General features: G+C 44.5%; 1 protein-coding gene across 2 annotated transcripts in view; it reads left to right on the top strand.

Annotated features, from left to right (window-relative positions):
* ARHGDIG (Rho GDP dissociation inhibitor gamma) overlaps positions 1–2,028 on the top strand; it is a 57,027-nt gene extending 54,999 nt beyond the window's left edge. For both annotated transcript variants that reach the window (XM_066576696.1, XM_066576695.1), the window contains exon 6: positions 1,650–2,028. In XM_066576696.1, the coding sequence (XP_066432793.1) occupies positions 1,650–1,849 (200 nt within the window). In that variant the 3' untranslated portion in view covers positions 1,850–2,028. The remainder of the gene's footprint in view (positions 1–1,649) is intronic.
* Positions 2,029–15,208: the final 13,180 nt, after the last annotated feature.

Here is a 15,208-nt window from a genome sequence, read left to right on the forward strand (position 1 = left end):
ACTTTCTGATTAGTTTATTTTAAATGAAATTAATTTAAATTTTAAAAAACTAACATTTTTTTTTGTAATGTAAAAAAAACAAGTTTAACCCAAAAGATACAGCAGATATTGCTGGATTTAGACGAGTCCTCATTTTTCCACTCCTTGTTTAACTAAAAAAAAAAGTGACAGAGTCGGTGGGGTGATAACATGCCAAAAATTCATGTCACCCCCCCCCCCCCCCCCCCGGGTCAGAGAGAGAGAGAGAAATACAGGAGAATCACTGAGCTGCTTTGCTGTTTGGTCTTCCGTTTCTCCTCTCTCTGCTCTACATCCAGGGAAAGTGACAGCTGTTAATTGTGTATTGCCAACCCCACTTCAAATGGCTGTAGCTCCTGTTCTGTAGGAGCTGCCAACATTCTTCTGATAAATAGGAAGGTTGAGAAAATTTAATTAATTAAATACGAGTGGAGCTACCTGAATAAGTGGATAAATATAGGTAGAGGAACGTGCAGATGTGATTCTGATCTCTCGTTAAGGTGGTGAGCCATGGAAAAGATCTAGTTGTTCAGGTGCAGCCAACCCAATGATGGTCTTAGTTGGTCTTAGTGCTGCTGGAACACAATAGAGGAACTAACTAAATTGCAGCCTCAGGTTTCTTTCCCACGAGCATATATCAGCCCCCATTTTCATGGGCGTCCGATATACGCTGTGATCTGATGCATTGGATTCCAATGCATGAGATCTCATGGCTGTATTCCCATAGCGTAAAAGTGGCCGGCCAATATAGCGCCGGGCGTTTTTATGTTGGGCCCAAAAGATAGTCCTGGAACTATCTTTTTGGCCGTAATACGTCAGCCGCTGCATGGGCTCCAATGACAGCAGCCAAAGAAGGGAGGTGGGAGGGAGTTTAGCAGCATAGCTGCTAAACTACCTTCCTCCTCTCTCCTCCCCTCTGGCTGATTGCAATGGGTGGGGGCAGGATGGGGGTGTAGCTAATTTCCACCCGCACTGCCTCCTCTCACTGCTCCACCCTCTCCCTGCAGCCAGCAATGGAAGAGAAGGCAGGGCGGCGCTTAGCTCTGCCCCCATTCAGCCCCCTTCTATTGCAAAGAGCAAGCGGGGAGGAGAGCAGAGGTGAGCCTGTGATGGGGAGGGAGGGGAAAGGGGCAACGACATGGCAGCCTCGGCATATATACGCCAGGGCCCATGCAGTGTGAACGGGTGCACAAACGTTAGATCTGTGCGTCCGTTCACGAGCTTCAACGCCACAGATGGTAGCGTATATCAGCCGACCATGAAAACACCCGCCGGTATACGCTCGTGGGAAAGAAGCCAAAGGAAGCAGTAAGTCGTGTCATTAAGGAGTTAAGATGCACTTAAAACAACCAAGTTCATGTGAATGGCCATCCTGTAATACTCCTTTCCCTGCAGCCGCCACTTCCAGAGAAATCTGTGGGTGGTTGGAGCTCTTCTGCAAAACTGTCTGTGGGCTGGCAGCCCAGGCCCCCCATTCCTGGAGGGATTGTGCAAGTTTGCAGAACCCCTTTAAATTTCTTGAAATGCCTATATCCTGTATATTGGCCTCTAGTGCAGCACCGCCCAAAGATTAATGGCAAGGAATTCTCGATTCGATTTCTTAGTTAATAAAACCAATCTTTTCTTGACAGTTGACAAAGAAACGCACATGGTCGGCAGTTACGGACCTCGCGCCGAGCCTTACGAATTCTTCACGCCCGCAGAAGAAGCCCCGAAAGGAATGCTTGTCCGGGGAGGGTACCACATGAAATCCTTGTTCACAGATGACGACAAATGCGAACACTTAGCCTGGGAATGGAACCTCAATATAAAAAAGGAATGGAAGGAGTAGAGGATGAACGGCCGTCCTCCGTAATCCTACTCCAATTAGGGGGCAGAAATACCACATATTAAAGATTGTACAAGGTGTATCCTGGTTTCTAAATCTGTTTTCTATAGTAACTTGTAGTTTCTAAGAAAAAAATATACAAACGTGTAAAGACAGTATTTAATAAAAACATGAATCTTTAACTATTTTTTTCCGCGCATTGTCCAGAGTGGGATCCTCGATTAAAGCTGGGTGGTTGACCAATACGGTGTTGGACATTTAAAGCCATGATTGTTTGAGTTTAGTTACTGCCATGATGTCTTCTTTAGGTTGTCTTTTAAATGGCGTTGAGTCAGATGGGGCATTTCATTGTGATGGGCAAATGGAAAGAAAAAAGGTCTTCAGCCCATTGGTCTCTTCTATTTGGAATGGGCTGAAGACCTTTTTTCTTTCCATTGCCACGAGATGAAGACCTTTTGTTTGCCTCGTTGGTTCTTTCCACTCACGCGTTGAAGAGCATTGGTTTTTTTTCCATTGCACTTTGGTGGGCCCTATTCCTTGGTTCCATTGTCATGAGCTGAAGATCTCTGGTCCATTCACTTGCCCATTGGTCCATGCCATTGTCCTTAATGGTAGGAATCTGTATTATGTATAGTAGGTTCATTACAGCACCCCATCCTATTCCAACTTGTAGACAAGTCATGGCATTGAGCTGGTCTTGATAGATAGTGCAGCCTTGGTTTAACACCATCAATTTACAATAGCCCATGCACTGGCTTAGACTAGGGTTATGGTAGCCATATGCACAATGTTTCTTAAGAATGTCTTGTCCTCTATTACGGTCTTCAGGATTCTGAAAGATGTTCATCCTCTCTGCGATTGTCTGGCTGTTGGCCAATAGTCCTTCACTCGTAAGGACTTCTCCTTGGTCACCATGACCATCGCTATACATGACCTCAGACTTTGATATTGACCGCCTGAGTTTAGTATAATCATGTATTCACTATTCATATAGAGAAGATGGGACAATACCTCTGCAGTGCCACCTACTGGTAGGCCGCATTCCTGCAAGTCAATGCCAGACCTTTTTAGACAAGCCTTATAAGAATCACTGTGTATGGTATTCTGGCTTGACTTACAATTCCTAGACAGCTGTTTCAGGGTTTTTGCCCCTCATCAGTGTGCAGTAGGCTTCTGGTTCGGCTAGTGAGAGGTCTATAGATGTGGGACAGGAAGGGTATCTCTTCTACTTTAGGGAGAGTACCTAGAAGGTGAATGAGGAGACTTATAATGGCCATCCATGCTCCTCTGGGAAATATGCAAATAAGGGAAATGAAACAATATCTCTGCAGCGCCACCTGCTGGAAGGCAGCATTCCTCCAAGTGAATGGGAACTGTAACCCAAGTCATTGTTATAAGGCTTGTTCAAAAAATCTGACAGTCCTTGACTTAGACATGGTGAACTCACTAAGGGTACAAGAGGGGCCAGTACTCCTTGAGTGTAACACTATTACATGTTACAGTCAGCCTAGTATCAAGGCAAGCGGCCTAACCATACTCTAGGACTAGAATGAATAAATGAAGTAACAGAACTGATGTTATGTTGATGGCAGTATATTAGTATAGCCAGAGGCTGTCCTACTAGAACACACAAGTTCTACTATTGTAGAACAGTGATGACTTCCACCTTGAAACGTTTAATAGTTCAATGTGTTATAAATGATCTAACTGATAAAAGGCAATAATGGTTGTTTGGGAGCAGAATATTGATCTGATGTAAGTGGCTGGAGACAAAGAGTAATGACTGCTGCGGCTTCAGGATGCAGCAATAATGAGACGAGGGAGCAAAGAAATCACAATCTACCCATTCATCATTGTGTTATGTAATTACAGGCTTCATTCTCTTCCTGTGTATTAAAATCAGATGAGCAGAAGTGTAGCTATAGGGGGAGCAGAGTATACATCTATAAGGCCAATGTATAATAGTATTTCTATCCCTGTACATAGGAGCAGTATTATAGTAGTTATATTCTTGTGCATAGGAGGCAGTATTATAGCAGTTATATTCTTGGACATAGGGGGCAGTATTATACTAGTTATATTCTTGTACATAGGAGGTAGTATTATAGTAGTTATATTCTAGTACAAAGAGGGCAGTATTATAGTAGTTATATTCTTGTACATAGGGGGCAGTATTATAGTAGTTATATTCTTGTACATAGGGGGCAGTATTATAGTAGTTATATTCTTGTACATAGGGGGTAGTATTATAGTAGTTATATTCTTGTACATAGGGAGCAGTATTATAGTAGTTATATTCTTGTACATAGGGGGCAGTATTATAGTAGTTATATTCTTGTACATAGGGGGCAGTATTATAGTAGTTATATTCTTGTACATAGGGGGTAGTATTATAGTAGTTATATTCTTGTACATAGGGGACAGTATTATAGTAGTTATATTAGTATACATAGGGAGCAGTATTATAGTAGTTATATTCTTGTACATAGGGGCAGTATTATAGTAGTTATATTCTTGTACATAGGGGCAGTATTATAGTAGTTATATTCTTGTACATAGGGGGCAGTATTATAGTAGTTATATTCTTGTACATAGGAGGCAGTATTATAGTAGTTATATTCTTGCCCATAGGGGGTAGTATTATAGTAGTTATATTCTTGTACATAGCAGGCAGTATTATAGTAGTTATATTCTTGTACATAGGAGCAGTATTATAGTAGTTATATTCTTGTACATAGGGGGCAGTATTATAGTAGTTATATTCTTGTACATAGGGGGCAGTATTATAGTAGTTATATTCTTGTACATAGGGAGCAGTATTATAGTAGTTATATTCTTGTACATAGGGAGCAGTATTATAGTAGTTATATTCTTGTACACAGGGGGCAGTATTATAGTAGTTATATTCTTGTACATAGGAGGCAGTATTATAGCAGTTATATTCTTGTATATAGGGGGCAGTATTATAGTAGTTATATTCTTGTACATAGGGGGCAGTATTATAGTAGTTATATTCTTGTACATAGGGGGCAGTATTATAGCAGTTATAGTCCTTCTAAATATTTCTCTTTGACAATCCCTTTGGAAAGGAGACAGACTCGAGCAGTTGTCACTTCCCTCCCCCCCACATAGTCGTGTATGGAAAGTTGGAGACTAAAATGAGCACTAGCAAAAGCACTTGCCTTTCCTTTTGAAGTATGATGGGAGTAATGTGTGGTTTCTTGTTTTTCCCTTTTCTTGAGGTGTTTTCTGTAACTTGCACTTGCTGTCTCTTTGATATTTGGTTTCTGCTGTGACCTTCACTATTCACAATATTTTTTTAGAAACAACGGCCCCAAACTCTAGTAAAGCTTTTAGAGGGAGTCTATAAGTCTGAGCAGCGTCCATCGGCCTCCAGCACAGTTATGTGTTTGTTCTAAACATCACTTTAAAAACTATTTTGGAAAAGTCTCGATCACTTAGAGGGAGCAGCAGAGGCTCCATTTGCAGAGCATTAGTTTTTGTCTATTCGCCAAATTCTAAAAAGACATTAAAGGAGGGCTGAAGCATCCCCGGAGGCTGCCTATATAGTGCGAGATCAAAGAAACTTCATACAGTCTCTGGGCTGCTGCTGGGGCGATTTCTCTGCAGTACAAACCTATGTAGATGGGGTATTCTTGTATCTTGTCACCACCAGTAGAATAGGTGGAGAGCTAATGATGGGCTATATCTGCCCAGTGTATGCCCACAAGCTGCTGATTGGCTTTGTGCAGCAAGGTCCTAGCACTGTGGGGGTTTACTTCATTCTGGAATGGTGGAGTAGGGTTAGCAGTTGTTTCTGTGTTTAGGGTTACATTATTGGGTATAAATGCTTCCATGTTAATGCAGCCCCGCTCTGTCATGGAAGGATTAATGGCTAATAATGTAACCCTAACGTAGAAACAACCCCTAAGCCGCCATCCCAGCGCAAAGCAAATCCACACACTGCTAGGATCTTGCTGTGTGCAGCCAGGCCCTCAAATCAGCAGCGTCTGGGCATGCACTGGGCAAATACAGACCATCACCAGCTTTCCACCCATTCTGCTGATGGTGACAAGATGCAACACTACTGCAGGATTCCGCAACAGAATCTGACCTGATGACCCCTGTGGACCTGTCCGCAGTGTTCTCCATCTGTAATACGGATGGGCCAGCGCACATGCACAGTACAGAAAACGCAGCTCTGTCCCTAGACGATGACGCAGATTTCGCGGCTCGTCTGCAGTGTCAGCTCTGGATGGGCCACTGAATCACTTAGCAATGGAGCGGTATTTTCTGTATTGTGGACTGGATGGCTTCTATTGACTTTAATAGAAGCTGTCAATGTAGAATCCGTGCTAGAACAGGACATGCTGCGATTTATTTATTTATTTTTTCCCCCCTCGCAATAGATTTCCAATCGAGAACAGGAAAAAGTAATTACGCATAGCGTGTCAATGGGCAGTATTTGCTGCGGAATCGGGAAGTGGACGTCCACTTCGGATTCCACAATGCAAATACGCCCGTGTGCATTGGGCCTCAGTCCCTTTAGACAATGCTACTACAATTCTTACTTCCACATTTCAGTGGTTATTGGCGGCTTCCCGGATATTAAACAGTAACTTTCCTGCCTTGCGCACTTGTTTGGTTCGCAGTAATGTCTCCTTGTTTCAGATCCTACATGTTTATTTAAGACTCTTTACTAACAAGTTCAGACTTGGTAGCTGAAGAAAGGCTCAACAATGAGGAGAGGGATCAGCGGCCAAGAAAGAGTAAGCCGTCATAGAAGAGAGCGGCCGCTTCCCACAGCTGTGCCGTAGAACATGATGTGGTGGCACGTGTGCGAACGCATGGAATAAAGGAAAATGTCCGCAAAAAGAGCACAAAGCGACTCAAACAATGTTGTGGCTATACGTTACAACATATAATAAAGAGTGTTCTCCGCACTTATCTGGTGGTACGTCTCATTATATGTGAGGTTGGTCATAGGTGAGGTCCTTAATAATTGGGATTGTCACCTATAGGAACCCAGTTTCTTCAAAATCTACTATTGTGAATATTAATGAGGTACCCAGAAATGAAACCCGATGCTGCTTCATCCAAAACGAGACCTAAGAAAGACCATCTGGGAGACCAGAACCTACGGAAAAGATATAGAGCCTGGGCGTGCCGGGAAGAAGGCCTGATATTGGGACGACAGGCACGGGGCGAGTCCATATGTGCTCCAAGGAGGCTATAACAGATTCAACGGCTTTTTGGTCCATTAGAACTTTTAGGCCGCTCTCCTATACCGTCAGCAAAACTCTGATTTCGATTGCGGCGTTTTGCTGAGATTTCACTATCGTTTTAACGCACCTTCGCATTTCTCGAAACACTTTGCCCATTGTTTTCAATGGGACAGGAGAATACATTGCGCAGTGTGTTGTGAAAACAATGGCAAACGTGTGTCTACATTCCACTTGTCTGTCTCCAGCTCCGATCTCCAGGTCTTCGGAGTAGGATGGACTTTTGCACACGGGGGTGACGTTGGTTACTTGTTAGATGTAACACTGTGAAGTGTTTATAAACACGAATCAAAGAGATACAAAGTATCAGCCTGTTCTATTCATGCTGTAATCTGAGTGCAGCTGTGAGCACCGTCACTATGTGCTCGGTTAAGGGCTGATGCACACGGACGGATCTCAGCTGCGTTCCTCGCGGCGGAAATCTGCGGCGCAATAACGCAGCTATAGGCTCCCTGTCCACGGCGTCCAACGGTTCCCATAGCCTTGCTATGGAAAGCGCGGGCACCTGTCCACGAGCGGAGAATCATTCCGATTCTCTGCTCGCGGCGGGCAATTCACAGCATGCTGTAAATTGCCCCGATTCTCCGTGGTCAGCCTATCTATTAGATAGGGCTGACCGGCGGAGATTTGGCGGCAGCTCCTGCGGCAGAGTTTTGCGGCGGGATACCGCATCGCCCATGGACAGCCGGCCATAACGTTCTATCGAACCCAATAGCTTTTCTGCCTGTCAGTGCTCACATGCGTGATTCTGCCCCGGACTTTGGCTGCGTGAAAAAAATTGCAGCATGTTCTATTTCACTGCAGCGGGAGGTTTCCATTAATATAGTATTAATGGAGACTGCGAAAATCTGCGGCGGAATTCTACGATCGCTCTAGGGCACTAGCGTTTTTAAACGCAGTATATCCGCGGGCGTACTCCGCTCCCTCTGTGGGCATGAGCCCTAACTCCTTGCGGACTGTTTTGTCAGATTCGTCGGTCACATGTCCTGTGAGCGGCTCAGGCCCATTTAAGAGGATTGTTACCATACCAGGCGAAGGCGCTTTACAATGTATGGCGCTGTGTTTGAAATTTACTGAAGTGTCCACGGTGCTCAATCAAGCACTGCAGTCACTTCAAACAGCTGACTGGTGGGGATCCAGAGCACAGAACCCACTGATCTGATAATGATGGTCTGTCCTGAGGATAGGTCATTAACATCCTGTGGCCCTTCTACGCAGGTCTTTTAAACGACTGCACAAGAGCTGAGATTACCGCTAAGGTCATCATAAAGAACTTTTACACAGAAAGACTTCAGTGCTGGATCACGGAGTGTGCAAGGCGAAACCTGTAAATACAGCTCCTCCCCTGGTTACCCATGTGAATAAGGGAGTGATCCACTCCTAGTGTACTGTGACAAAAAGAAGTGTCATTCCTGCATGTGCACTGTATTTATGACAGCATGTAAAGGACTGTGACTTGCAAGTACATTTGTGAAAAACCTATTGGGCTGAACAGAATTCAGGAACACCATTATTTCAATGGAGCTATTCATAACACTTTTCTCCAATAACTAGTGAATTTGAGATAAGTGGAATGACCATCACTTTCTCTGTAGTAGGAAACACACTGTGGGCCTATACAAAAATTAGAAAGGGTGACTGGCAGGAAAAAGACAAGGGTAGAGTGGAATGACCATCACTCTCCGAGCGAGAAAAATCACCAGAGCAGTCAGTAGCTTAAGTCAATCCCTGAGTGACTTAATGAGTGGAAGGAAGGCCCCGCCCACTGATACAGGCTGGAGCGGGCCGCTAACACCAAGACAAGTGGGGAGCAAATTTGCATAAATAAACTACTGTATTTTTAAGCTAGACACAGAAAAGGGATTACTTTAGTCTTTTGGGATAACTGGGAAACACACAACAGTTCAGTAAATGTCTCTGGCATAGAGAGTCTTTTTTTATTGTGGATAGTGGAAGTCATTATGGGGGAAGCCAACCTTCCTGCCTCATACCAGGGGTTACTCCTACCATCCGCACCAGATGTAAACGTTCCACATCATCCTCAAGCCGTGAAGGACTTGTAGGTTGGGACGCTGACAATATACTTCCTTCTGACATTGGCATATGGAAGAGTAGATATGGCAGGACTCCTCAAAGGGGGGCCGCAGAAACATTCCCGGTGCGGCTTGTCCGCATAAAATGGAAGCTGAATAATCCAGACCGGGTGTCTCGCTTGGGCCGTCACTCCATCTTTTTTGAAGAAACAAGAGTGCTGCGCTGGTCTTGCAATGTCCTCTTGCGTTGGACTAGTAGGCAGCCAAGTAATTTGTGGGTCCTCCTCCCAGTATATTGGCAGCCTCCAAGGAGTCAGCCCCACAGCACCAACTGGATCTTGGCGTAGCCTCTGTTGCCTCCGTGTAACATTAATTTTCTTCATAGGGCAGTTTAATATATTAGGACCTAAGGAGTCTATTGCTGTATCAGACTTCGCCCCTTTTGGGTCAGTTCAACTTAGTCTATTGGGGGATCCTCCTCCCTACTTTGAGCCAGTCCTTTTGGCGCGAATTGTTAGGTGGGAGTGAGCAGTTTGAAGAAGAGCATAGACATTTGGGCACCATCTTGATTCGCCCCATTGAAAATACACATCAACATTACATTATACATTGTCCTTTTGATAAAAAATGTGACAGTCTCTATCCTGTTCTTAGTGATGCTAGAAAAGGCTGGGTTACTGAAGCGTCCCAGAGGGAGACCCATGACACCTGACATACTTGGGGAGCTGGGAGGGTATAGTGCTGGCCAGCCACGGTGGCACTTACCAGACTCCACATCCCGGAGGCACACATGCAGCCAAGGCCTGAGCATCGCTGGCCCAATGCTTCAGACACCCCTAGGATAGGGATGGCCAATAATGGTGCAATCATACACCTGGGTTGTCACACGTGATGCCATAATTTCTATATTCACCGTCATGATCCTCGACGTATAACTGCAGACACAGACAGTCTATAGTACCTCGGGTCCCTAGAAATGGTCAGGGCCCTCCTTTAACTTTACTGTAAAACTTGAGTGCAATATAACAATGCAGTCAATTCAAATCACATGCAGTGCAGGTGGAAGAATATACAGTCTCTGTAGAACAGTAGTACCTCCACACTACTCAGAGAAACGTGTGTGTCCAAATAAAGTATTTATTTGAGAGTACCTCCACCCAGCCTTAGCAGCACTTGGGCGTGTGTCAATTGTAGTACCTCTGCACTGGCCTTGCTACGAAACAAAGTGTCTGTAACTCACTGATGTTCTCTCCTGTTGAATGGGCTCACTCCTCTCACATCCAGGCTGCAGTCGCTGCGGGATATCTCTCCTCCACCTCGATGCTTCAACATAGGGGGACTGAAGGTACCCCCATATGTCTGGAACTCCTGAAGACAATGAACCTCTAGCAATGACTCCTTTCCCACTCTCGGACAATCCCTTTTATCACCTCTGTCATACCACATGACAAGACAAACTTGATACATTTACAGGCAGTCTCCAAGCACTGTAAACATTTAACCCTTCACTCACTGTAGCGGTGCAACACATAGAACAAAATGACAGGACACTTTGCACAGCGCACCCACATAAGACATACATGTATGACATTTATGGAGGGGACCGGTAAATGATATAATGGGTCACTACAGGGATCTATGAGTGACGGTTGTGGATCTATCAGTGTTATAATCACTAGAAATGACTACAAAATGACACTCTATGGAAATAATTACATTATCGTCCATTGTACAAGGTTTTTGGGGGCTGAGGGTGAATTTAGAGACTATTTTATCTATATGGAATTTGGTTGCTCAGCCTCATCTGATGCCACGGAATGTTGCAGTTGTTGGCTCCTCCCCCTCCCATGATCACATTCTCCAATCTTCCTTCTGTCCCCCACCCCCATAACTCTCTACCCAATAAAAACAATTTAAAAAATGGATGGACTTGTACTGGACTCTTGCAGCATGAGTGCACAAGGAAGGAGTGAACCAGACACTTGGTCAGGACTGGCTCTTGGTTTACATGGGCCTTTGGGCAACAAAGTCTCAGTGGGCCACCTTAGTAATTTGTAGACTCCATTCTGCAACCTGAGTCATTAATAAGGCCCCATAGTACCCTCTAAGTCATTAATAAGGCCTCATTGTGCCCCCCCAAGTTATTTATAGGCCCACTCACCTCCATCACCATCCTATGGCATCCCCCATCCTCTGCCTTGGCCTCTTTTGTCCAAGCTCATGTGGAATACCACAGGCTGCAAGATGAAATCTTTGTACCCGGTGTGACAGAGAAGACACCGAGCAGCGGAACAGGAAGTGCTTGGCTTATTGTAGTGCTGCTTGCATAGTAAATTGCATCTGTGTCTTAAAGACGTGGCAATTAATTTAAAAGAATAAAGACTGGATCAATCCCACCCTTGAGTCCCCCCCCCCCCCCCCCCCCAGAGTCAGTGGGTCCCAGCACCTGCTCGGGTTAGCCAGGTGCTGACGCCAGCCAAGCCCTGGGGGTTGCACCAACTTTGCCCCTAAGATGGATCAGCTTTGTCTGTGACCTCTTCAGGCTTCTCTTATGATCATCTGCTTCCTCTTTTCCCTTTAAGTCTGAAAACTAGTTTCTTGCATTGAGTTTGGTCTTGTCATCATTTCTCCAGAACATAACAACACTTGGTCATTGCGGTTCTCAATCAGACGACTGCAGATCTGGAGTGCATTAATACAAACGTAAACTTTTAAGTTAGGTGATAAAAGTCTGATCGGTGGGGTCTCAAGGCTCACAGAGATTAATGGGAATGCACATACATGCAAAGCCTTCTGAAAATAGTCAAAGTGGCTGTGTGCATAGTGGCTTCCCCAGAGGACACCTCAGGAATGGGGGACCAGGTGAGTAGGAAAAGAAGGCGCCCGGACTCCACGTCACGTAAATTGTAAGCACCATAACTAATTTATGGTAGCCATTGTCGATGACAGCTTCCCTTTAAGGTTCATCATTAAAACATTCATTAAACATATAGGTATAGACATCCCCACAACATGGACTAACACTGATTCACATTCTGCAGGAATTCTCTATTTTTAGAAACAGTCATTGGAAATCACCACTTTCTGACCACTAGGTGGCGCACACACTCTATACATCATCTTTTAACTCTCTCGATATGTTTGTTTGCTCTTTCAAATAAATGAAACAATTGTAACAATTTTACGGCTTTCTTTATTTTCCATACTGGATACAAGTAGTAACAGCCTGATGCTGTCTGGTAATAGGGGACTACAGTAGTAGCAGTGGGAAGAGTAGAGTAGGGGGCTGTACAGCGTTACTGATCAGGGGGATTAGCACGCAGCAGATAGATGCTGACCCCATCTCTGACTCACACCCCTCCGTAGACAAATAGTTCACCTGCTATCCAGGACCTGAGCGAGGCCAGTCTGCACTGATTCCAGGATGGATGCTCTGAAGATGGGTATTCTTGTATCTTGTCACCACCAGCAGAATGAGTGGAGAGCTATTGATGGCCTGTATCCGCCTAGTGGATGTTCCAAAACATTTCAGTCCGTTTCATGAGTTACCTAAGGTGCCTCTTCATTACTGTACATTGCATGCAATAAACTAAAGGGTCAATGTTCGGATGTGTCCTACATTACATACAGTGGGGCTCTAGGACTTCTCTGTATAGCGCCCCCCTATGCAGGTCCTGGTAAAATTGCTTTAGCTGTATATCGTCCAAAGACTCACTCAGAGGGAGTAGAGAAAACATTGCTGTTTTCCTGTTCTAGTGCCACACTTGTCTGCAGGTTGTGTGTGGTATTGAAAAATGTGAAAATGTGAAGAAAATCAAACTTCATCACCTTTTATGTCCGTCCAAATACATAGTCCGTCCAAACATAGTTTGCAGTAAAATACTTTGCTGGTTAAAGCCCGCTGATAAACCCTCTGCACCCCAATAACCGATCTGTAACCTTAAAATCTGTCTTATTTTCCATACTTATGTGCTGAAATCTTCCTCATTTTTTGCAAGATTGGGAAGTTTCATATTTTGTAAAAAGTGAACAAAATTGCAAAAACAAAAAACAAATTACAGAAAGCGTTGTACACATGATGCACAGCAGGGGGCACTGCTCCATGCCAAGATAATTACTGGGCTTTCTTTGGTCATAATATATTTACGAAAAAAATGGTTAAACTAGCAATAAAGTCCGTTGTGCAGAAAATCCCCCGCGGGCTCCAAACGCTGCTGCCAGTCATTACTTCATTTTTCATGAAAAGACAAAATGCAGAAGCGTCTGCAGGATGAGAATCCCCCGGGCCGGAGACGAGCACCTTATTTCCAGGTGTTTTTCCCTCAGTTTTTCTATTTTTTGCATTTTATGGTTTTATACAATTTTTTAAAATTTTTTCATATCGGTTTATACAATTATCCCCACTATAAAAAACACATAGACAAACTGGAGCAAGTTCAGAGAAGAGTTACCAAGATGGTGAGCGGTCTGCAAATCGTGTCCTATGGGGAACGGGTAAAGGATCTGGGAATGTTTAGCTTGCAGAAGAGAAGGCTGAGAGGAGACTTAATAGCGGTCTACAAATATCTGAAGGGCTGTCACAGTGCAGAGGGATCAGCCTTATTCTCATCTGTACAAGGAAAGACTAGAAGCAATGGGATGAAACTGAAAGAGAGGAGACACAGATTAGATATTAGACAGCGAGGGTGATCAATGAGTGGGACAGGTTACCACGGGAGGTGGTGAGTTCCCCTTCTATGGAAGTGTTCAAACAAAGGCTGGACAGACATCTGTCTGGGATGATCTAGTGATCCTGCACTGAGCAGGGGATGGACCCGATGACCCTGGAGATCTCTTCCAACTCTACCATTCTAGGATTCATACATTTGGCGCATCTTAGGCCGCTCGTGTTCCTACACAGCGGCCGCGAGCTCCAGAAGGTGTCTGGTATGATGTACAACACTTTCTTTTAACCACAAATTTGCTTTCATAAATACGGGCACATTTATTACTGGTTTCCTCCAGAATTCTGGTATAAGCTGCACTTTTTTTTGGAACAAACCAATTTAGACAATTTTACTTTGATTTGCGCCAAAATGAACAGATGTTATGTCTCTCCCCTTTCCAGAAGTGGGCGTGGCTTGCTGCTTGGTCAGAGATGATAAGCGACTTTTTAAATAAGTCACAAAATTGGCCGCAATCCTCCTCCAGTAGTTGGGCGGCGTACAAAGTGACTCCCCATTTCTAGATATATTTAAAGATGCGACAAATCTCTTCACATCGCGCATTTGATGAATTTGTTGTACTTCAAACTGAAAAAGGAAAGAAAAGCTGCCAGAAAAGTGGCATCAAAAATAATTATTTTCCTCCCATTGTACCCCAAGTAATAGAGCCGGTCCAATCATGAAACCACAAACTCCTCTCTGCTACATCTGCAACGTTTGATAACATAACATACATTTTCATCAAAGTGATCTCCTAGTCTGTAGGGAGTGGATCTTGTAACCTCACAGCGGCATCCTGTGGTCACCAGACGCTTTCTATCTCCAACTCTGTGATCATGTGACCCGGGAGTCGCTGGGTGCAGAGAACTTTAAAGCAGAGGCAATACATTTAAAAAAAAAGTTTCAAACTTTTGTAAAAACTTTTAGCAGTGTGTATGATAATGGTGACCCGGGAGGTGAGCCCCGGATCTGGCCGTTAGTCCTGATAGGCTGGAATGTAATTTCAGTATCACTTGGAAACAGAACACATTGTTAGATTGGAGATGATCACATGTACGGTATGTTAATCAGCCGGACACGTCCTCCCATTTTTGTCTGACTTTTCTTCGCCCATTCAAGTCAATGAGTGCGTTACAGAAAAAAACGCCCATGAGCACATGGCCTGAGGGACCCTTCATGCAGGTTTTCACGCCGAGCCGATATACGGTGTCCTTGTCTGCAGGAGGGGGGGGGGGGGGGGGGAGGATGGAAGAGCCAGGAGCAGGAACTGAGCTCCCGCCCCCTCTCTGCCTCCTTACCACCCCCTCTCCGCCCCTCCGCACTATTTGCAATGAAAGGAGGCGG

The sequence above is a fragment of the Eleutherodactylus coqui genome, chromosome 8 (assembly GCF_035609145.1).
Source record: "Eleutherodactylus coqui strain aEleCoq1 chromosome 8, aEleCoq1.hap1, whole genome shotgun sequence".
Taxonomy (NCBI): Eukaryota; Metazoa; Chordata; class Amphibia; order Anura; family Eleutherodactylidae; genus Eleutherodactylus; species Eleutherodactylus coqui.